The sequence below is a fragment of the Setaria italica genome, chromosome VIII (assembly GCF_000263155.2).
Source record: "Setaria italica strain Yugu1 chromosome VIII, Setaria_italica_v2.0, whole genome shotgun sequence".
Classification (NCBI taxonomy): domain Eukaryota; kingdom Viridiplantae; phylum Streptophyta; class Magnoliopsida; order Poales; family Poaceae; genus Setaria; species Setaria italica.
Window position 1 is genome coordinate 19,604,396 of NC_028457.1, and position 22,220 is coordinate 19,626,615.

General features: G+C 44.6%; 1 protein-coding gene across 2 annotated transcripts; it reads right to left on the reverse strand.

Moving 5' to 3' along the window:
- Nucleotides 1-2,894: 2,894 nt before the first annotated feature.
- Nucleotides 2,895-18,618, reverse strand: LOC101784544 (protein NPG1). 2 transcript variants are annotated; one of them, XM_004979162.3, is made up of 6 exons: nt 18,425-18,618; nt 16,519-16,709; nt 12,484-12,739; nt 11,206-12,404; nt 3,528-3,675; nt 2,895-3,338 (listed from the first exon to the last, which is right to left on the reverse strand). In XM_004979162.3, exons 1-6 carry the CDS (start codon nt 18,489-18,491, stop codon nt 3,019-3,021), a joined length of 2,181 nt encoding a protein of 726 aa, XP_004979219.1. In that variant the 5' UTR covers nt 18,492-18,618; the 3' UTR covers nt 2,895-3,018. The 2 variants fall into 2 exon arrangements, with proteins under 2 accessions (XP_004979219.1, XP_022684619.1); XM_022828884.1 differs by lacking the exon at nt 18,425-18,618 and adding an exon at nt 16,813-17,766.
- Between the last annotated feature and the right edge of the window lie 3,602 nt (nt 18,619-22,220).

Here is a 22,220-nt window from a genome sequence, read left to right on the forward strand (position 1 = left end):
TAGTGTAGATGAGTGTGTAGCCGATAGTCATAAGATCACCTTCCATGCGTTCGTTGCGAAAAAATCCACCCGAGTTTCGCTACCCGGCAATAGTACATTCGGGTGCCGAAATGCACCCGTTTTGCATCATTTTTCGTGCCGGAACCGAATGCCCAAAAACACTCCCAAACATGTTCTAGTGCATATTTAGGAAGATTGCATGCGTTCGTTGCGAAAAAATCCACCCGAGTTTCGCTACCCGGCAATAGTGCATTCGCGTGCCGAAATGCACCCGTTTTGCATCATTTTTCGTGCCGGAACCGAATGCCCAAAAACACTCCCAAATAAGTTCTAGTGCATATTTAGGAAGATTGCATGCGTTCGTTGCGAAAAAATCCACCCGAGTTTCGCTACCCGGCAATACTGCATTCGGGTGTCGAAATGCACCCGTTTTGCATCGTTTTTCGTGCCGGAACCAAATGCACAAAAACACTCCCAAACATGTTCTAGTGCATATTTAGGAAGATTGCATGCGTTCGTTGCGAAAAAATCCACCCGAGTTTCGCTACCCGGTAATAGTGCATTCGGGTGCCGAAATGCACCCGTTTTGCATCATTTTTCGTGCCGGAACCGAATGCCCAAAAACACTCCCAAACATGTCCTAGTGCATATTTAGGAAGATTGCATGCATTCGTTGCGAAAAAATCCACCCGAGTTTCGCTACCCGGCAATAGTGCATTCGGGTGCCGAAATGCACCCGTTTTGCATCGTTTTTCATGCCGGAACCGAATGCCCAAAAACACTCCTAAACATGTTCTAGTGCATATTTAGGAAGATTGCATGCGTTCGTTGCGAAAAAATCCACCCGAGTTTCGCTACCCGGCAATAGTGCATTCGGGTGCCGAAATGCACCCGTTTTGCATCGTTTTTCGTGCCGGAACCGAATGCCCAAAAACACTCCCAAACATGTCCTAGTGCATATTTAGGAAGATTGCATGCATTCGTTGCGAAAAAATCCACCCGAGTTTCGCTACCCGGCAATAGTGCATTCGGGTGCCGAAATGCACCCGTTTTGCATCGTTTTTCATGCCGGAACCGAATGGCCAAAAACACTCCCAAACATGTTCTAGTGCATATTTAGGAAGATTGCATGCGTTCGTTGCGAAAAAATCCACCGGAGTTTCGCTACCCGGCAATAGTGCATTCGGGTGCCGAAATGCACCCGTTTTGCATCGTTTTTCGTGCCGGAACCGAATGCCCAAAAACACTCCCAAACATGTCCTAGTGCATATTTAGGAAGATTGCATGCGTTCGTTGCGAAAAATCCACCCGAGTTTCGCTACCCGGCAATAGTGCATTCGGGTGCCGAAATGCACCCGTTTTGCATCATTTTTCGTGCCGGAACCGAATGCCCAAAAACACTCCCAAATATGTTCTAGTGCATATTTAGGAAGATTGCATGCGTTCGTTGCGAAAAAATCCACCCGAGTTTCGCTACCCGGCAATAGTGCATTCGGGTGCCGAAATGCACCCGTTTTGCATCGTTTTTCGTGCGGGAACCGAATGCCCAAAAACACTCCCAAACATGTTCTAGTGCATATTTAGGAAGATTGCATGCGTTCGTTGCGAAAAAATCCACCCAAGTTTCGCTACCCGGCAATAGTGCATTCGGGTGCCGAAATGCACCCGTTTTGCATCGTTTTTCGTGCCGGAACCGTGATAGAGTCGGAGTGCCCGATCTTTCGGTGAGTGGAGATAAATTCGACTTGGTGGAAGTAGACCCTCACGATCCGACTACGACGAGCGAACCCGAAGCGCCAATGCAATCGCTGAACCAACTTCCTGTGGTTACCAACCTTGCTGGCGCAAGATCAGCCTGATCACGAAGATTAATTCCTGTCCGCAATCGAAGAACGAACAAGAAAGAGAGGCGAGCAACCTAAATATCAGTCGAAGGTGGAGTTCTGAATCACACAAGGACAGCGCGTATTTGCGCGTGTTCAAGAGTAGCTAAAGCTAGATGTAAAACAAAACTCAAGTTGTAAACAAAAAGGACTCGGACTAAATAAAGGGGGCGCAGCCCCTGGAGTCCGAAGGGGTCACGCGCGCCCAACCCTAGGCGCCCCACCTGGGCTGCCTTGTTGGGCCATCTTCTTATTCCGATGGGCCTTCGTTCCTTAACACCATGATGAAGTTTAATTCTCTTGCACGGGCCTGAGTGACTGGCCCAACTGGATGACCAACTGTAGGCGCCTGAGGTGGAGGAGCAACTGGAGGCGCCTGAGGTGCTGCTGGTGTAGATGTACTTGTGGTGTCCTCATCAAACACTTAAGCACAAGGGTACAATATACAACACCCCAAACATCACATAGGGTATTACGCTACTCAATAGCCCAAATCTGTATAAATCCGTGTCATGTGTCCTTGCATTTACCATCAGGCTTCAGGTTTGGAGATCCCCAATCGACCAATCTACTACCTCAGAATACCCATGCATAAAACACTGATAGTTTTGCACCATTGCCAACTCATGAAGTTATTGGGCCAGCCTATCTACTTTCCAGGTAGACAAGCCTCTTAAAAGCACCCACGGATCTTTGTCCGTCAAAAGAGTTAATGAATTAGATATTGACATGATGGAGTTCTAGTGGGTGAACATTGTTTCATAATGGCACTTTAGGGGAACCTAAATACGGAATGCCATTTGGATGAAACTAAATTTTGATGATGGTAAAATTCAAAATTTCTCTTCATATTTCATAGTGCAAGAACAATGTGTTTTCTGATGTTCCACTTACTGCCATAACTGCTGGAACCATAAAAAAACTAAAATGTTTTATTTATACAAGAAACATTAGAAAGTTACAATTATGCAAAATGGTGAAACTAACTGATAGTCGACACTTCTAAAAAAAGGTTAAGTGTGAAATATCAAATGCAATCCACATCTTGCATAAAAATTTGAATTGACCTCACACGAAAAGATAATTGAAGAATAAATCAATATGGCAGGAGCTTCATGCCATGACCACGACCATATCATGAAAGTGAACTCAAACTTTCCACGGGATCCGATTCCTCAAGCATCACTGCTGCTTGGAAGCAGTCTGCAGCATCAGTAATCCTTCCATCAGACCAGTGAACTTTTCCCAAGTAAAGCCAAGCCATCCGGTTTGTGGGCTCGACTCTTAGGGCATCTGAGAGGAAGCACCTTGCCGCAGGCAGAAACCTAGGTCCTTGTTTGGCGAGAAGTGCACCAATGGACACCTTGGATGGCACATGTTCAAGCTCTGTTGAGAACGCATTCACATAGGCAGCCAATGCATCCTTCGTATGCTCGCGCGCTTGATGCATGTAACCTAGAAGAGCAAACATGAATTGAATTTTTAGTTCGCACGCTATGAAAACATGGAGGATTTTACAAAGCTGTATATTTTCATTTTTTTGACCTTTTACCATTAATTACTAGCTTGGTGTAAGGATGTCGTAGATTAAGAGGATTATTCAAAAGTCCATACTGATAAAGATGATGATGCATTTGGACTCACCTTCTGCATGAAGTGTTGTAGCGGAGTATGACTTTAGGGTTCTTGCCTTCTGCAAACATATCTCAGCATCTCTCCAGTATGAGAGACTCGAATACAGATTAGCAAGACCTTGCCAGATTTCAAACTCGCTGACACTACCATCTATTAACTGAATAGAAAAGATAGGTCAGTGGAGAAACTACGCACAATTTTTAGAGGTTCAATTATTGGAATGCCAGGATTGAGCACCAGAAAACAGAGTAGCTACGTGACCATCTATAGCCTAGTGAGACTAAATCGAGTTTCCCAAATCCAAAAGGCAAAAATCTATTTTTGGTCCCTCAACTCTAGCATTTTTCTAATTTTCATCCACTACTATAGATCATCTTATCTGTGCCGGCGTTGAAAATCTCATCCATGCCAGTGATCATGCCGGCACCATGAAGCCGATGCAAATGGGGATGGTTATTCATGGTAGCTTCGAATCCGACACTAATAAGGGATTATGCCAGCCAACGAAAAATAGCACTAGCACAAATAAGGCATTATGCGAATCGGTGCTAATATGTGCCGAAGGATAGTCAGAACAGAAATTTAGGGTCTGTTTGGTAGAGCTCCATCTGATTCTGATTCTCTATGGGAGCTGATTCTCTACGAGAAGTGATTCTGTGGCTGAGAGGGATTCTCTAGCATAAACTTTTAAAATCAGGATGGATAATTACTTCACAGAATGTGGAGAAGCTACTTTTTTCAGCTCCCAGCCTCTTAATTCATTTCAGAGAATCACTTCACCGAATCAGCAGAGAATCACTTCTCTTGGAAAAACTGTTTGGCAGAGCTCCTGATGGAATCAGTAGAGAATCAGCTCTAGGAGCTCTACCAAATGCACACTTATTAAAAAAAAAGCAAAAGCACAAATTTTAGCCTAGAGGGCCACCTCGAGCTACCCCTCACGGTCAAAGGTCACAAGTCACGAATTTTTAACATGAAATACGCACGCGTGCGGTATCCAACCTTCAAACCCACGACCTCCCCCTTTTCACGACCCATCATTACCACCCACTTGTTTGTCATTCGGAGTCATATTCCTTTTGACCCTTGCCGTCCAAAAATGTAATCTATCATTTGGGCATCCAAATAGGTTTAAATAAAAAAATGGCAACTACAAAGTTGTAGATCTCATCAAAACATACAATTTTTATATAAAGTTTATCTCCATCCAAGTCTGTGTACAAAAGTTTCAAATTTCTGAATACTAGCTAAAATTCAAATTGCATAGGCAGGAAACTAATCTAAGCCGGCACAGATATTGCACCGACATGAAGAAAGAAGCTAGCATGGATAATCCATTATTTGTGCCACCTTGTTTTTGATCCAGCATGGATGACTTATTCATGCTGGCTTATTTATGGCCAGCACGGATGAGCTGATATGAATGAGTGTTCCAGTAGTGATCCAAACTCAAAAAATCATCTTAATTTCGAACCTTAACTATCAATACTCGATTTTGACCCGAGCCTAGGTTTGGCATTTTTTGGAAATGTGTAGTTTTCTAGTTCAATTAGGTTAGTCTCAATGCATGGTTTCATTGCAATATTACCAAGACCGCATATTATCTTTTCAATGAAATAAAACTGTCACTCTCAGTACATAGTTTCATAGACAGCTTGCAGCATTTAATTTTTGCGTGGAGTTATGATCAAATGTGTCTTGCGATGAATCTATAACATCCTCAGTGCAAGTTTCATTGGGTTTCATAGGGATGAAACTTCCCTCTCCTCTCTCCTCATAGGATTTAATATCCATAAAACCCTCCATGACACCCGACTGAGACTAGCCTTATAACACGTAGGCTAGCAAGTGGCATGGCCTACCTATCAAACAACACCCTTCTCTCTATGCCACCTCCCAACACGGCCGAGCGCACAGCCCCAATCAAACGCATACCAACCCAATCCAACGCATTTAAGTCTATGCACAAATCATAGAATGAGCATGATGAAGACAGAAGGTTCTCATCACTGCCTCCTTGATTTACCAATGTCTCCTAGCGGGTGGGAGGGCAAGCGCCGACGCTGGCAACCAGAATTCAAGGTTGTGCTCGATGATGGGAATGGCTGCAGCTGCGGGCAAGTGGAATCCAGCGGGGAGCAGGCTTGTTGTCGCTGGTCATTGATGCCTCCACAGGAGCTGCGACAGTGAGCAGGACTGTGGCCTGCATTCGAGTAGCTGGCAAGAAGTGAGCCCGCATCCTCAAGCTGGAGGGAGAGGCGGATAGGTACGATTGAAACTGGGCAGCAGAAGATCGGCGGCTCGGCACTCACATCGTGAGTTTGCGACTAAAGGAGTGGTGATGACAGGTTTAGGCTTGGAACAAGTGGGAGTGGCAGATTGGGAGCATTAGGGTTACATAGAGTAAAATACACTAGTGGTACCTAATCTTGGCAGCAAGTGTCATCTAAGTCCCCGAACTTCAAAAATGCACATCTGGGTCACTAAACTTGCTAATCGGTTCACATCAAGTCCAAATTGCATTTACTTAGGTTAAACGTGCACGTGTCGACTAACATGGTGCTGGGAGGGACCCCTTACCCTCTCTTTGTCCCTTATCACCATCTTTGGTGTTGGCCTTCTGTTCACGATCAAAATTTGCAGATCTGGGCAAATGGTCTCTTAACTGGTCTCCAAACTGATCGGACCGGTTTGGTCAAAGTGCTCAAAATGCAAATTGGACTTCACCATTGTGTATCTCTCATTGAGTAGATAAAAATGCATATATAGAATGTCTGATTCGAAGTTCGGATGAGGAAGTTATAGCTTCAGGAAGATCTGCACCTAGGAAAACTGGTCAGACCGGTTTGGTCTGTGTAGTCCTAGTTAGAAGTTTTATTTTGACAAGATATCTGTAAGTGAGTTGACTCCTAGTGAGGAAAGACCTATCATCCCTATATTATAGGGGCATCCAATCGATCAAAAACCAATCTATATTTTATTTGTACCTTTTTTCCTATTTTCCCTACTTTTGCAACCCCATATGTTGTTCTGATACTGTCTCCATGGCATGAAGAGACGCCCTAACTGGCCTAACAAGCCTAGGGAAACCCAAGGTGCGCCTACCCCGATGGTGTCCCTCCCAGGCTGGCATTCGTTGGATCCTCACCGGGCTCTTCGGCGAGACCAGTCTGGCTGGCCTGCCATGCCAGTCTGACTGGACTCCGCATCGACGTAATAAGGAGCATATTTGTGGGCTGCACGTTTAGTGCTCAGGTATTTGGCATGGCACGTTTCCACGTCAAAATACTTTTTGGCGACCTTGCTAGGAAATGAGAATCTAACTATCATGGCTGATCTATCAAACCTTAGCATTGAGTTACTTTAGGAGTACATACAAGAGCGTCGCTTGGCAGATGTCAGAGCAAGGTGTCATTTAGATAAAGGAGTGGTAGCCACCGTCCACCATCAACACATTTAAAGAGATGAAATCCTTAGGTACTTTATTTGATGTTCTATATGACTTTGTGAATGTTTATCTCATGTCTCTGATTGATAAAGAGGATAGTTCAGATTCAATTCATGATAGTCAAAAGTTGGCTATTGAAAAGCCAGCTAATGCTATTATTGATCCTTGCAAAAATCTACCAACTAATGATGTTCTTGGCCAAGATCCATTTCGGCAATCTCTAGCCTAAGTTTCTAGTCCAAAGCCCTCTAGCAAGAGCATAGAAACTATATCCAGTACTTCCATGCTCGGGGGGGGGGGAGGAGAACAAAACAAATATAATGGTGCCAGTTCTGCTAAAACTGGTCTGACCTAGTTCTAACCGCTTCTTCTAGGGTTTTGCAGAATAAATCAAAACCAAAGATGGTCAAAAGCAAAAAACCCATGTTTGGTGTTCGAAAAACCGTTGAATCCAATGGCTATAGCAAGCATCAAAACGAAAAGCCGAAGCCCAGTACAAAGCATCCCACTAAGTCCCGAACACAAAAGGATATCAATGATGCTAGTCGGCCTAAAAATTCCAAGCATTCAAAATCTATTCGAAAACAGAAGTTCCATGATCAGAATTGGTAATAGAATAATTTTCCTACATCAATGCCCTTTCCTTCACATGCATCACCTACGTCTATACCATGGGAGTTCTATTTTAGTATGCCTTATTCTTATCTGTCATGGTATATATGCCGTCTCTTCCTAGATATTTGTGTCCAGATTACATTATCTAGAGCTAGTAATTAATGAGCCACCACCTATGCATAATGATCATTTTGGTCAAAGAAATCGGTCTATGCAGAAAAATAAGCGTAAGAGGATCAAGCAAGTCCATCATGTCAAAAACGATGGTAGATTAAATCAAAATTCAGATCTTACACTAGACATACAAAAGCTGACCATTATAGAAACATCAGCTAGTTTTGTTGATCAGATTGCCCCTGATGTTGCACATGTTTCAAACAAAATAGCTGAACAACAACTAGGTTCGGTCATCTCATTGGTCTTCATCATTTATTCACTCGATGCATGTGCCATGGATTGCATATTCAGTAGAAATAATTATAATTCATACTTTTGGTATAATCCTTGGTTCTCATCTTATGATTATCAATATTATGCTTATGCTTTACCAAGGAGCCATAACTTGTATGATCAGCTGCCATGGCCACATCAAAATTTCTGCTATTGAGTGTGCTTAGAGTTTCAAAGCCCAAAGTAGATGTTTCATACATATTCATATGATGTTGTACTGGCTAAACTCTTATTTCGGCTACATTAGCATCCATAAAGAGTTTAGAAACCGTCATATGGATGATGTATTGTTTATAATCATCTTTAGACAATTTTTTTTATCATTGAGAATATTTTTTCGCATCCAAGCTTTGCCACAACATAGGGGCGCATATGTTCATGGTCAAAATTGGCAGATCTAGCCGAACGGTCTTTGAACCGGTCTCCAAACTAGTCATGCTCAAAATAAAAATTGGACTTCATCATTGTGCATCATTGTGTAGCTCAAAATATAGAACGTCCGATTTGGAGTTCAGACGAGGGAGTTATGACTTTGGTAAGATCTACACCTAGGAAAACTGGTCAGATCAATTTGCCTGGACGGTCACACCGGTTTAGCCTGTGTAGTCTAAGTTAGGAGTTGTATTTTGACACGGGAATTGTAAGGGTTTTGACTCCTAATAGGGCAAGACCTCCCCTCCCTATAAATATAAAGGGTCACGGCCGATTGAGGGCATCCAATTGATCTTTTTACCTTTTTCCCTCTTTGCCCTATTTTTCCAACCCTAAGTACTATTCTTCTCCTGTCTCCATGGCTTGAGGAGGTTACATAGCTGGCCTACTGAGCCTATGGCAACCCAAGGTGCGCCTGCCCCGACGAAGTCCCTCACAGGCGGGCATTCATTGGAGTCTCACCAGGCTCTCCGGTGGACCGGTCTAACCGGCCTACCATACCGGTCTGACTAGCCTCCGTATCAATGCAGCAAGGAGCATCTTTGTAGGGTGGTATTTGGCTTGGCACGTTTTTGCATCAACACCTTCGTCGCTGTTCATCTGGACTTCGGCCCCCTCCACCCGTCACCGCTGGGTACTGGGCACAACCGCGCTCATCCCAACCTCACGCTGCCGAAGCTGGCCTTGTCCACAGTGCCGCCTGACCTTGCTCAGTCCACCATGCTACCAACATTCTCCTCGACCTTGCTCTCGTTCCCCTCCCCATGGCCATCAACGAGCACCTCCCATCCCCGATTGACTCACTTGCGCCCTCGTCCGTGCGTCGTTGCAGCATATGAAGAAGGCTGCCTCTACCTCGTCCATGCCCGCAGCTGACGCACCACCAAGGTTCGTGTTCATCACCCTAGGTCAAATTTTGGCAGTGAGCGAATTCTAGGCCAACGGAAACCAAAGGGGAAAAAATGCAAGCATCAATCTTTACCGTTCACCAATGCCTGCAAAATCGAATGATTGACATGAGCTCGATTGAACCCTTTAACCAATCAATTGATTGCAGCCTTGCAGCGGTAGGCAATCTCACTAGTGCTCTGGTAGGGCAGGACATCAAGCAGCACCATGCGCATCTTCGAGCCCTATCGCTGGCAGCGCATCCACAGGATCACGGGAGGGTGAAAGGGGAGGTGCTGGACTGCAGGCCCGAAGCATAGAAGAGAGAGAGCAACGGGAAAGGAGAAAAGGTAGGATAATGATTGCTCCACGAATTTCTGGTGATGCTGGCGGTGTTCACGACACAACATGGAACGACAGTGAGGACTACCGCTAGGAGGACCGAGACGCCTGGGTGGGAGCGGGGGAAACAATGCCTCCGTGCAGCGCGTCTTGGCGGAGCACCGAGATGCATCAGTGAGAACAGACCTGAGTGGTGTGCCTCGAGTTTCAAGAAGCAGAGGAGTGCCTCATGGTGGCTCGGTCGTTGCTGGTCTAGCCTTGGCCTTGGGCGGCGCTGCATGGGAGGACGGTGGTAGCCTAGAAGGAGTGGACGATGGTACTAGTGCAGGTGGATGGTGGGGGCGGCCGCAGCCCTGTAGGAGTAGATGGAGGCTGAGACCATGCGTGGGAAATTGGCGGCTGGGGTAACGGGTCGACACAGGTGGATGGAGGAAGATTGGGCTAACATGGGGGATCCACATGTCAGGTCCACGTCATCATCTAGTCAGCCTGCCACGCGTGCAGTTTAACCTGTGTTCTGGAGATTTGGATGTCATGTGAACCAATTAATTAGTTTAGGGATTTCGATGTACATTTTGAGAGTTCCGAGACCTAAGTGACACTCACTGCTAAGTTCATGTGCCTCTAGTTATTTTACTCGGTTAGATATGTGTAGTTGCGGCTTCTGGGCCAGCCTGCTCTGGTGGCCTGCTGGTTTGCAATTAATAAGCCGTAGAGGTGCTTTTGCATTAATTGGTTCTTTCGGTTAATCTGGTTAACCGGGACCCAAAACTGAATTGACCGATATTATTTCAGTTAGTAGGAACTTAGGATCGAGCTGGTGACCGATTTTCTCGATTTCGGTTTCAGTTCGGTTCTCAGGTAATTCGGCCCCTACCCTTCAACATAGCCGAACTACAGAAGGTGGCCACCACTGCAAGTCTGCAACCTTGCGTTGGGCTGCACCAAATGATGTTACCTCTCGCCTGCCCCTCAGCAACCACGGCTTGTGTCGAGGAATCAGCTATAGAGCTCGTCTGCAGGCGAGGTGATCTGGAGAGGGAGCTCCAGCAAACGGTGGGGCCCACCTAAGGGCAGGCAGCCTAGTGCGATTCAAGCTGCTCCGATGCCTATGTTCTTATCCTATTTTGTGAGCTTGACTTGCGCTCAATTTGGCTGTGTGCTATGGCAGCTGTGGGGGCAGAGACAAAGAGAGGGTTAAAGAGAGAGATATTTGGTGTATGACAGGTGGGCCATACCATGTACTAGCGTGCGTGGCGTGGTACAGTTGGATATAAAACCACTTACATGTCACCAGAATAGTACCTCTACTAAGTTGGGGTCACAACTGAATGGTATGATAGTCAAGGTGCCAAATTCTGACCGTTAGGGAGTTGGGATCAAAATTAGACAAATACGAGCTGAGGGGCAAAAAGTAGAATTTATTTCATATCTATATGCATCAATGTATTACAAATATAATAAAGGTTTTATATGAGTAAGTCTCATAGTTTGAGGACAAATGAAACAAACCTCTGAAGTATCCTTTGTGGATCCTGAGAAATTCTTTTGGGCTTGAACTAGAGAAAGAAGAGTACGGTATGCTTCAACTGCTTCCATGGGTGATGACTGAGCAACCTTCAACTTAGCCTTTACCCTTAGTAAAGATCCTTGATCCCACTTTGCTGTCTCATCCAAGGCAGCATCGATTGCGACTTCTGCTTCGGAAAACCTTTGTTGTGCAGAAAGAACCAATGCTAGCAACCTCCAACCTTTTGAAACAGATCCACCAGTTGCTTCAATAAACTCCTTTGCACATCTCAGTGCAGAGTTCATGTTCCTTTGCTCAGCATATTCAACTCCCATGTCAAATATTAGGTCTGCGTTGTAGCGGTTAAGAGTGATTGATTCTGTAAGTGACTTCAATGTTTCTGTCTGCAATAGAGATCTTTGGTAATCCGACGAAACAACCTTGGACTTCTTACCAAGGCAACTCCCCAGGAAATGGAGGCCCACGCTCTTCAAATGGTGTGATTCAGCAAGTGCAATTACTCTTCTTGCATATTCGACACCCTCTGAAGCAAGATGACACTCCTTACTACATATCTTAGCAGCTAATGACAAGGCAAGAATATCATTTGGATTCTCAAGCTTATTTAAAGACTTCCTCAAAAAATTTAGAGCAGTATCTTTCTGCCCAGCAGCATGGTAGCAAAGTGCTAGTGTGCACCACCTCTCGGTACGAGGATATATTCCAGGTAAAACCTCTTCAAGTTGCTTTGCAAGAACCAAGGGTTCACGACAAAGCGACAGGGCGTAGGTAAAATGTTCCATCACAGAAGGATCCCAATGGGTCTTGCCTTGGTACCAATTCCCCAGTACTATCATCAAAAGTAAAATCGCCTCTTCCACATTATTCTTTGGAACAAAAGTACCTTCAATTTGCTGGGCCATGCTGGGAGGGCTCCAATCTACATTGACATACAACAGAAAAGCGACAAATCTCTTTTGAACCCTGCTGCGACATTCGTCATCAAGATTCCATGGACTAAGAAGAGCTCGCCGGTAAGAAGCTAATGCTTCCTGGTAGGAGCCTGCATATTTCCAGGCTTCCGGAAGAAGTTCCACAGACTTATTAACAGTTTCCTGTAATTTTGGTTCGATATCCGGAGTACCATTTTGGAACATACTTTCAACAGAATCAAGTACGCTTTGGCATTGGTTGGCGGCTTCTGCTTGTTCAGAAAGTATTCGCACCGTTAATCAAATAATCCAAAATAAGAATAACAAAGGGTACAGATATAATTGTACCTATCGATTTCCCTAGCTTTTGAAGGGACAGTGATTTCAAGTAAATGGCTTCCAGAACAAGGCTAGCAGGATTATTTTGCGGCACGGAACTGGGTAGTTCTGATTTTGTCCTCCCTTTCTTCGATGGTGTCTTATCAGAAAGCGATGGCTGGAACTGCTGAATGGCAGCTTGAAGGTCTATTCCATCAAACACGCGGAGGGCAACTTCCACATTTCCTTTCTGAAATTCTAGTCTTCCAAGGAGAGCTCTTGCTTCCTGGTATCAATATACATGAAAATAAAGTTGGTGTCAGCAGCCAGAGAAAGCATAGAAGAAAATTAGAGATATAAGCAAGCCGTGGTTACAATTTGCAGGTATACAAGTATATAAATCAATGACTAGAACAGAATTTTAATGCAACCACTCTGACTTATGAATTAAAAAATAACTACCTTTCTCGTAGCAATAATAGTAGTACACTATATAGTTCTAAATTCCCATAGTAACTATTACAAAATTCTGTGAACCTATTGTTAGTTTAAGGACTCCTGCATGATGAACATGAAGTCTCCACATTCTTTAAATATTAACCACACTTTAGTCACAACAAATCAAAGTCAAACCTGACACAAGTTCAGCCCGTTTTTCTCGAAAAGGAAAAAGAACGTTGCATTAAGATTGGCCAAACCATACACAAATCTCCACTCATGTGTTGCCCAATCTAGGAATCAATCTTAATATGACTCAGTCAATTAGAAACCAATATTAATTTACAAGCCATAACAATCTATTTATACTTACACTAATCACAAACTCTCAAGAAAATTCCAAGCGAAATTACTCGGCGAAAAAGAAAATTATTTTACCATCTATATATCCCCTGTCAAGCTGACTTATAATGGTTGAGATCAATCAGCAAACCGATCAGAAGCACGAGAAACTCCTGGACTCCTTTCAAGAAGCACGGAAAACTCATGGACTCCTTTCGTTCCTATCTATCCACGTCCTCCATTACCCAATCAGTGTCCATCTCATCGTTAACCTGTTCTTTTCTCCAGAACGTTTCATGGAAGGAAAATGCAACTTGATGCATGTCTCATTCTACTGTTCTTCTCTAAGAGAAATTTACGCAGGCTCAAGAATTCTTCAGGTAAGGAAAGGGAACCGCTGATCCTAAACATGGCAGCATGAAGGATAAGAGCACAACTGCACAAGAGGCCGCGTCACGACCATCCGGCCGGCTATAGCATTTCCAGTGTCACGCCGCAAATGATGTATGCCACGGTGGGCAGATCACCCTAATATCATCCACAGAAGCGTTTAAAAGTAAGACTCAACGCACACGCAAGAAAATAATCTGAAAAAAAGAAACATATATAAATCCCGCTTCATGTTATAAGGTAGAATTTTCATGTTCAAACTTGTCAGATTGCGTGGGTGTGAATAGGTAACTGTAGCCTTTATATATTTTTTTTGCGAGTAATTGCCTTTATATTTGACAATGCAAAACCGACATCAATGTTTCCTCGCTTGCCGTCTGGAGTGTGCAGGAAGCTCGAGGTATGAGTGTGACCCAATAATTCATCGTCAAGCCATCCATGCGCTACTGCCTCGGACGATGCTTCAGTCAGATTAATGGCAGGTTCGGACAACAACAGGCAGGCTTGCAAATTGGGTGGCGGTGATCGAGAACAACAGCAGCCAAGGCCTCCAAATCGGGCGACCGATGAGATTCATGCCAGAGGATGACTTCAGCGACTCCGTATTGTAGCCTCTTCTCAGTTCTCACAGGCCGCAAGATTCCTTTTCTTCTTGCTCAGCCATGTTGCATGCTTTCTGGAAACGTGGAACAGTGAGGAGAAAACCTATATGGAGTCGGCAAGATGATCACCAAGAGTCTAATTAATCAGATTGCGCAAGTAGTCAAGATGAAGCTTCGCTGTTTGATCAGGGACACGAATCCTGCCGGTAAGACCCGATGACACATTAGGCCAAATTTTTCCTTTCCTTTTAATAAATTACAGGATCATACCAGAGAAATATGCTGGAAACGATAGTACTGAGCGAATGAGTGGCCATACGAACATAAGGTCGAAGCAGATGCCACTGTGTTTTGCATGATGGTTTACAGTGCAAAGGATTACGGGACGAAGTCATCAAAGACGGCAATGGTTCAGCTGCAGAAGTTGTACATGCCTCAAATAAAGGAGAAGCTGTTGTTTTGCAAGTTGTGCAATGCAAGTACAGGTGGAGCTGAGGAGATTAAGAAGAAGAATTAATGACGCTACTACAATATTTACTGAAACACCTCGGTATTGAAGAAAACCCAAGCTAAGTCATCGACTCAAATCTGGATCGACAGATTTCACCAAAACTGGCCTAATTAATTAACTGAGCGGTGCATAGTTATATTATTACTACCTATCTGCTTTTAACTATAAAAACTTTAAGATGTGTATGAAATCAAGTACATGCGAGTATCTGCAGTAGGTGATAACGGTAGCAAATTAGGCATTTGTTAACCTGAATATTTGGTTCCTTAAATTTATAAGATACTACAAGTGCATTAGATTGAACGATGTATTACCGTACTTCCGTTGGTAACATTTATATACTAATACTCAAAGCGAAGTTGGTGATAGTGTTTAAGACGGACTGTGAATCACATCGTTTTACACTAGAACAAACCTCGGGTACCCTCTCCATTCGAAATATTGGTCATTTTAGCTTTTCTAAATATATAATTTTTCTTATATATCTTATATCTAGATGCATTACCAAAATTATATGTCTATAAAAGTAAAAAATGATATATATAATTTAAGACGGAGGGAGTATAATATTTCAGTGCTTCTGAATTCGTATTGTAAACAATGGATTTCTTGCAACGGTAAACATACAAACCACCCAGCCCCAATGCACCCCACAAAGTAACACCCACTACATGACAACTCGATTTAGGTAACAAGCAAACGTGATCTATAACAAAATAACACTAGCAGTAACGGGCGTTAACAAAGCCTGTTACTAATAAGCGTCGCCACAACGAGGCTCGTTACCAATAATTCACTACTAAGTATAATGTAGGAGTATGTCCTACATTTTTTCATTGATTATAAAACTATTGTCTTTGACTTCAAAGTTGAGTGTAGTAAAAGTTAATTCAGAGGATTACACTAATCTGATGGTTCAAACCCTAAGTACAAGACATAGGGTATTACACCAATCTGGTGGTCCGAACCTAGTAAAGTCCCCTATATCCTTGTGTTCATCCATTTAGCTCCAGGTACAACAATTCCCTCCATACCTTGGGTAGCCCCGTGGTCCCCTTGACAACATAGGAAGGAGCGAGGCTGTTGCTATCTAGTTGGGCATAGGACATTGGTAACAGGCAACATTCCTGGCCCGTTACCAATGACTCTATATAGGTAATGAGCTACATTCATACCTATTACCAATGACTATATATAGGTAATTGGCTACATTCATGATTCATCGCCAGCTAACAATGAGTGTAGTCTGCATCAGGCGCAGATGAAGTTCGTTAAAATATTGCTACATAGGTAACGGACTACATTCAAAGTCTATTACTGTTGATCTAATAGGTAATAGGCGTTATGTACATCCGTCACCAATAATGTTATCCAGGGTGAGTGGCCATAGTGAAGATGGTTCGACAAGTAATTAATAACCCATCTCTGGTAATAGGCACGATACCTGTTACCAATGTGGTGTCCTTGATGTTGTTTTAACGTAGCGACCATTTTAACATGAAGACTATCCTTCTTCGTACAAAAGGAACTCCAACGACTACCAAACATTTGCAATAATAATAATAATAATAATAATAATAATAATAATAATAATAAATGCAGTTTTAGCAAATGGTAGAAATAGAAACCACCACTGTCGCCAAAATACATCCAATTGGCGCAGAATCTAACCAAGATCGTAACCATATATGGCGTAGAAAAAGTGAAAAAGTTCCTTTGTATTTCGCATCAAGGGCACCACATTGTAATGACACAAACAGAAAAGATTGTAAGGTTTCTGACCTCATAATTCAGGGAGAGCCCTTCTGGGGACGACGACTCTGCATCAACAGCTAGGGTGCTATCACCGCCCGGCTTCTGCGATTCACCCTCGGTTGTGAGCTCAACCACCTTTTCAAATGGTGCTTGATCCACCTCTACCTCCATCGATGGTGTGACCTCTTTCTGGATGGTCTCGCCGCTTTCCTCCGTATCTGGAGCCATACCCATTGTCGAGTTGAGAAAGTTTGTGAGAGAACATTGGGAGGGGATAACGGGTGATTATAAATGAAAGTAGGAGGCGGACCAGATGGGTACCGTATGCCATAAATAGTATTGTTGGAAATCATTGGTCAGGAAGCATCCTAGCGCGCGCTAATCAGCATCACCCGACAGTGTCTTTGGATATTTTCGCCGACAAGGGATGGAGAAGTAATAGTAGAATTTGCCTTTGAGTTTACCTTTTAGATTGTGTGCTCATTCCATTTTATTTTGTAATCAGCCTACATGCCGTCGCATAGGTCAGAACTATTTCTATTTTCTAAAAAAAATCCAAGCAGTTTGGTAGTAACACGCAGGCTAGGAATTGACGGACCGTAACTATATTTAGTTGATTGAACGTCCAAATTTATGGCAGCAAAATAGAACAACCCAGCATCAAGAAACGGCATTCCTTACAATACGGCCAGCCAGCCAAGCTTCTCTTGAAAGGGCAGTTGGGACCTGCACATACCAGACCACCATGCCAATACATGCAAGCCAGCTAAAATGTTACAGCCAAGAAACAAACACAACAGGAAAAACCCGGGAAAGCCGCGCTGGCGGGTCCGTTGGATACCCCGCGGCGGCCTGGTTTTCCCGTGGTTCTTCCCCCAATTCAGTGCTGCGACGTCTGTTCTTCCCCAATTCAACCTCAGATTGTTGCGGGACCAGGGACGAAGATCGTTGCTGTGTGCCTGTGTCCACAACCGAATTCATTTGGTTTGGTTCTCCAATCTTGAATCAAAGAGGATCTTGTTTCTGATCCATCAGTTTTCAAGGTTTGTTCATTGGCATTGCTTGTTTCCATCATTTTCCTGAAGGAGGCTGATCGCATTATAGTCCTTCATCGATGTACTCATCCAGGTCATCAAACAACACGAGTTGGTGTAAATTTGCTCTCACGTAAAAGAAGAAGAGAATCTTTGGGTGAGAGAAACCCGTTTCTGTTGCAAGAACAGAGCTCAACTTTACACGAACGGCCGGCCTAGCAGTGGTCGGCATTACCGTGCACAATGGCGTCGTCTCTAACGTCGGCACTGAGCTCCATGGAGGTTATGCTGGACGCGCTCATGCAGCGAGGGATAGGGAAGCCAGAAGAACAGAAGCCCAAAGAGGAGGAGCCACCGGCATTGCCCACACGCCCCACTGGAAGAGGCAGGCTCCCGTCGTTGCAGAGGTCCGGCGCAGCAGCTCCGTGGATTCATCGCCCGCCCCTGCCGTCGCCACTATCACCACCACAGGTGCCGTCTGCCCTCTATTTCAATATTCGGATGCATTATTTCGTATTCAAGATGATTTGCAGGGAATTGATCGATTCAGTTGTGGATGTCAGGAAGAAGATGATGAGGAGAAATGTTTGGTAAATCTGGAGCTGGAGAGAAGGGCCGCGAAGGCAGAGGAGGAGGTGAAAAAGAAAGAGGAGGAAATGAGGCAGAAGGAGGAACTTATCGCCACGCTGCGACAACAGGTTGAGCAGTACGAATCCCGGCTTTCTGAATGCGAGGTCAGGATGAAATCCGTGGAGGAGGAGTTGCAGAAGCAAATCACTTCATTACAGGTAACTACGACTGCAAGTCTGCAACTCATATCGTGGCATTGGTTGTTGATTCAATGCTTATGTTTGTGTGCAATCTGTAAAATTTATCGAGTTAACGAGAATGTCACACACCTCTGCGTTGCAGATGGCACAAACCGCCGGGGGCAGGAGAGGTGGATTGACGACAACATCGCAGCATCGCCAAGAATCGTCCAGTGGAAACCTGCCGCCCTCCCAGTCATCAGCGAGGCGGCAGCAGCGAGGCTGCGAGCCCGCCATCATCGCCATTGATGAAAGTTCATCAGAGGTGAATCAACTGGCCAGGGAGTTCAAGAGGCAGAGCGAGGCGTTCGAGTACAACGCGCGCGCGGTGGCGGAGGCTAAACCATCCTCCCCTAGCAGCGCCAAGTCGGTTAAGGAGCTCAAAACACTCAAGCGGCAGTTCGCCTCGTGGAAGAAGGAGTATGAGGCCCAACTGAAGAAGACGAAGGCCGAGCTCAAGAGGCTCGTGCACACGGAGAAGAAGAACCACGGTGATAGCGACAGCCACCAGAGGCGGTGCGGGTGGTGGAGGATAAAAGCGTCGAAATGCTGCAGGGCACCCAAGTGTTGTAGCTTCAAGCTACCGAGCCCGAAATCATGCGGCTGCTGCTTCCGTCGGTGCTGGTAGCACTGCTGAGTGCTAGCTAGTGCGCAATGATAATCTCTTCATATGAATATGGCATCAGAATATTCACGTTTGACAATCAAGTGTTTGTCTGATCACTGCTTCAAGCTTCTGCTGTTTCTTGTGAAACTAGCGTTTGACAAAGTGTTTGTCTGATCACTGTTTGAAGCCATCCATATGTTCACGTACTACCCTTATTGCAGAGGCGGGCCCAGGATTTTGGGTATGGGTATTCAAAATTTTCAAAGGGTGAATTTTTTTGACAACCTAAAGTGCATAATTGAATACCGTTATCATAAATTGATCACTAATATATTGAAATTGGATGCCCATTTAGCAATTCTACTTACGGACTTGCTAGCTAGCAACTGTGTCGGAGAGGCAAAGAAGAGAGGGAAGATTGGGAGAACCAGAGTTTCACGGAAGTGAATGGAAGAAGCGCCGGGTGCGCCACGTGCTGCGTGCCTGCACGGCTCCTGTGCGTCGGGCCGCCGGCCACCGGCCACCGCTGCCGCGCCTCAGTGGTTGTGGTTGCGCGCGGCGCGCCGGCTAATCTCCGCCTCTGTGAGGCGCGCTGACCGCCGCTCATGCTGACATGGCCACGGATGCCTTCCGTCGACCGCCGCCTAGTGTTCATGGCTCCGCCGACAGCCACTAACGCATGGGTCTCGGGAGCCAGGAGTCGGATGGATAAGCTGAGGGGCGGGCCGGTGGGATGTTTGGCCCATTTCGGGAAGGAAGGTGGGCTGGATGATGGAAGACCTTGTTTTTGTCATATGTGTTTGATACAGATACATAGTATATACTACATAATTTTTTAGCAAAAATAATGGATATTCAACTGAATACCCTTAATTTAATGGGGCCTGCCCCTGCTTGATTGCGCCTGTCTGTCATGTGCACACTAACAGTACATCTATGCATGACCAATGGATTGTCGTTAGAGTGCTGAAATTCAATCTGTATACCGAATAGGGACGGACGCAGTATGTGAACATGGGTGTAAAAGTAATTATGGAACGGCACAGGCCCTTAGGCTGCCGTAGGGGCCGGATGGTGGACATGAGTGTACAACTGTACACCCAATAATTTTTTGAGAAAAATTACAGGTCGTAAAATAGATACATGCCTACACTAGTTGGTGGTCCAGATTTACATGTATCTATAAGACCAAAACACTCGAAATAGCCATTTTGAAATATATCCTCTGCTACGTAACCTCATCGTACACGAATAGAAAAATGATTTTCCATCCTCAACAAAAATTTTGATCGTTTTTGACTCGGGACTAAAGCCTCAAAAATTACAGGTCGTAAAATAGATACATGCCTACACTAGTTGGTGGTCCAGATTTACATGTATCTATAAGACCAAAACACTCGAAATAGCCATTTTGAAATATATCCTCTGCTACGTAACCTCATCGTACACGAATAGAAAAACGATTTTCCATCCTCAACAAAAATTTTGATCGTTTTTGACTCGGGACTAAAGAGGCTTTAGTCTCGTGTCTAAATTTCGTGGTTCGTGAAGACCCCTTTGTCCATCTTTAGTCCTGATTGGTGTTTGTAACACCAACCGGGATTAAAGCCCCTTCAAGCTTTAGTCTCGGTTGGTAACACACCTTTAGTACCGGTTGGTGTTACCAACCGGGACTAAAAGGTCCCCTACAGTGAATTCAAAAGGATAGCATCCCCTACTCAATCGGATATGATGTGTACGTGAGATGGTAAGGAAGCTACGCGCAAGGTGATTCTTTTATATTCATTTAAGTTTCCGTATTGGCTGTTTTCTTTTGTCAACTGTGTAAAAACCTGAGCAGTTCTTGAGGTGATTCTTGTGGCATTGTGTTCTTTGTGAATTCATCTTTTTAAATGAGTATTTTTGGGAGATTTTTGAGTTCCTGTAACTGGGTCATTTGAGAGGGGAAAGTTGAATAGTTTAAACTCGGTCGGGCCCACGCATCAGCCTCCTCTTCCTCTTCTCCCGCGCCTGCACGCTTGCCCGTTGGGCAGCGTCGACGGCGCTAGTAGGCCGCTTGGCACCAGACTGGCCACCGTGACCAAGCACACGCGAAAACCCCCTCCTACCCTCACCCCGCTCCTCCTTTATAAGCTGCAGTAGTGCTTCCCGAAACCCTGACCACCTTCGTCCTCCATTACCGCCACCACCAGTACCACTTGAGCTCCAACTCCACCGCAAGCACCTCACCGTCGCCGGTCTAATTCATCGCCGTTGGTAAGCCCCGCACCAATCCCTTGTGGCCATGGCTTCCCCTAGAGCTCCCGCGTCCGTTTTGCCGCTTACCGGTCGCTCTCCTCCGCCTTGCAGGTCCCCTCGCCGGTGCCTCTGTCCGCCGGTCTGTCGCCGCCTCCTGGAGCTTTCTCGCCACCTCCTCCTGGCCACCTGTGCTGCCATTGGTGAGCCCCTTGGGCTTGGGGTGCGGCCCCGCCGTTCTCCCTGCCGCACCGCGCCGCTTTCCACCACCTCCGCCGGCCCGGGGCCACGGCCGTGCACCATGCCGTGCCGCTCGTGCTTGTTTGTGTGTGTGTGTGAGGATGGGTTGTGGGAAGAAGAAAGAAAAAGAGGGGGTTATGGGGAAGTTTCAGGGACCTAAATGAGAGAATCAATAGATGTGAGGGTGGTTTTGCAAGATGATCTCGGTTTTGTTTTATTTTCTAGATTTAAATAGCTGCAAACTTTGAAAATGCATAGAAGCGTGTAGAAAAATACTAAAAATGCGAATCTTATTTTGTTGAGTTCCTGATGATATCTAGTTTATTTCAAAAATGTTTATGTGCATGTTCCTATCCTGTTGCTATGATTTATTTTGCTTTAAGTGCTGTGAAAAGCTTTATACATCATGTGGTGGTCCAAAAATTGTGAAACCAATTTTGTTAGCTTACATTTATCTGTATGTTCCAGATCTGCAACTTGTATTAGTAAAATCTATGGTTTTCATGCTATTTTAAATCTAATGCTTGTTTGCTGTCTTGATTTTGTTATTTGCATGATAATTAGTGGAAAATTGATAAAATGTTGAAACCACTTCTTTTAGATTTTTTTCCACATAGAATCCAGGAAAAATGATGTTGATGCTTTCTGATTGATTTACAAGCCTTTTTGGATTTAATGTGCTTAGTGGTAGTTTATCTTATTTATTTTATATCTCCACCTTAAAAATTGATTTTGATGTGAATCTAATTCTCATGATTTTGTATTGGTGTCTTATGTTAGTGCAAATTATTTTATAATTATTTC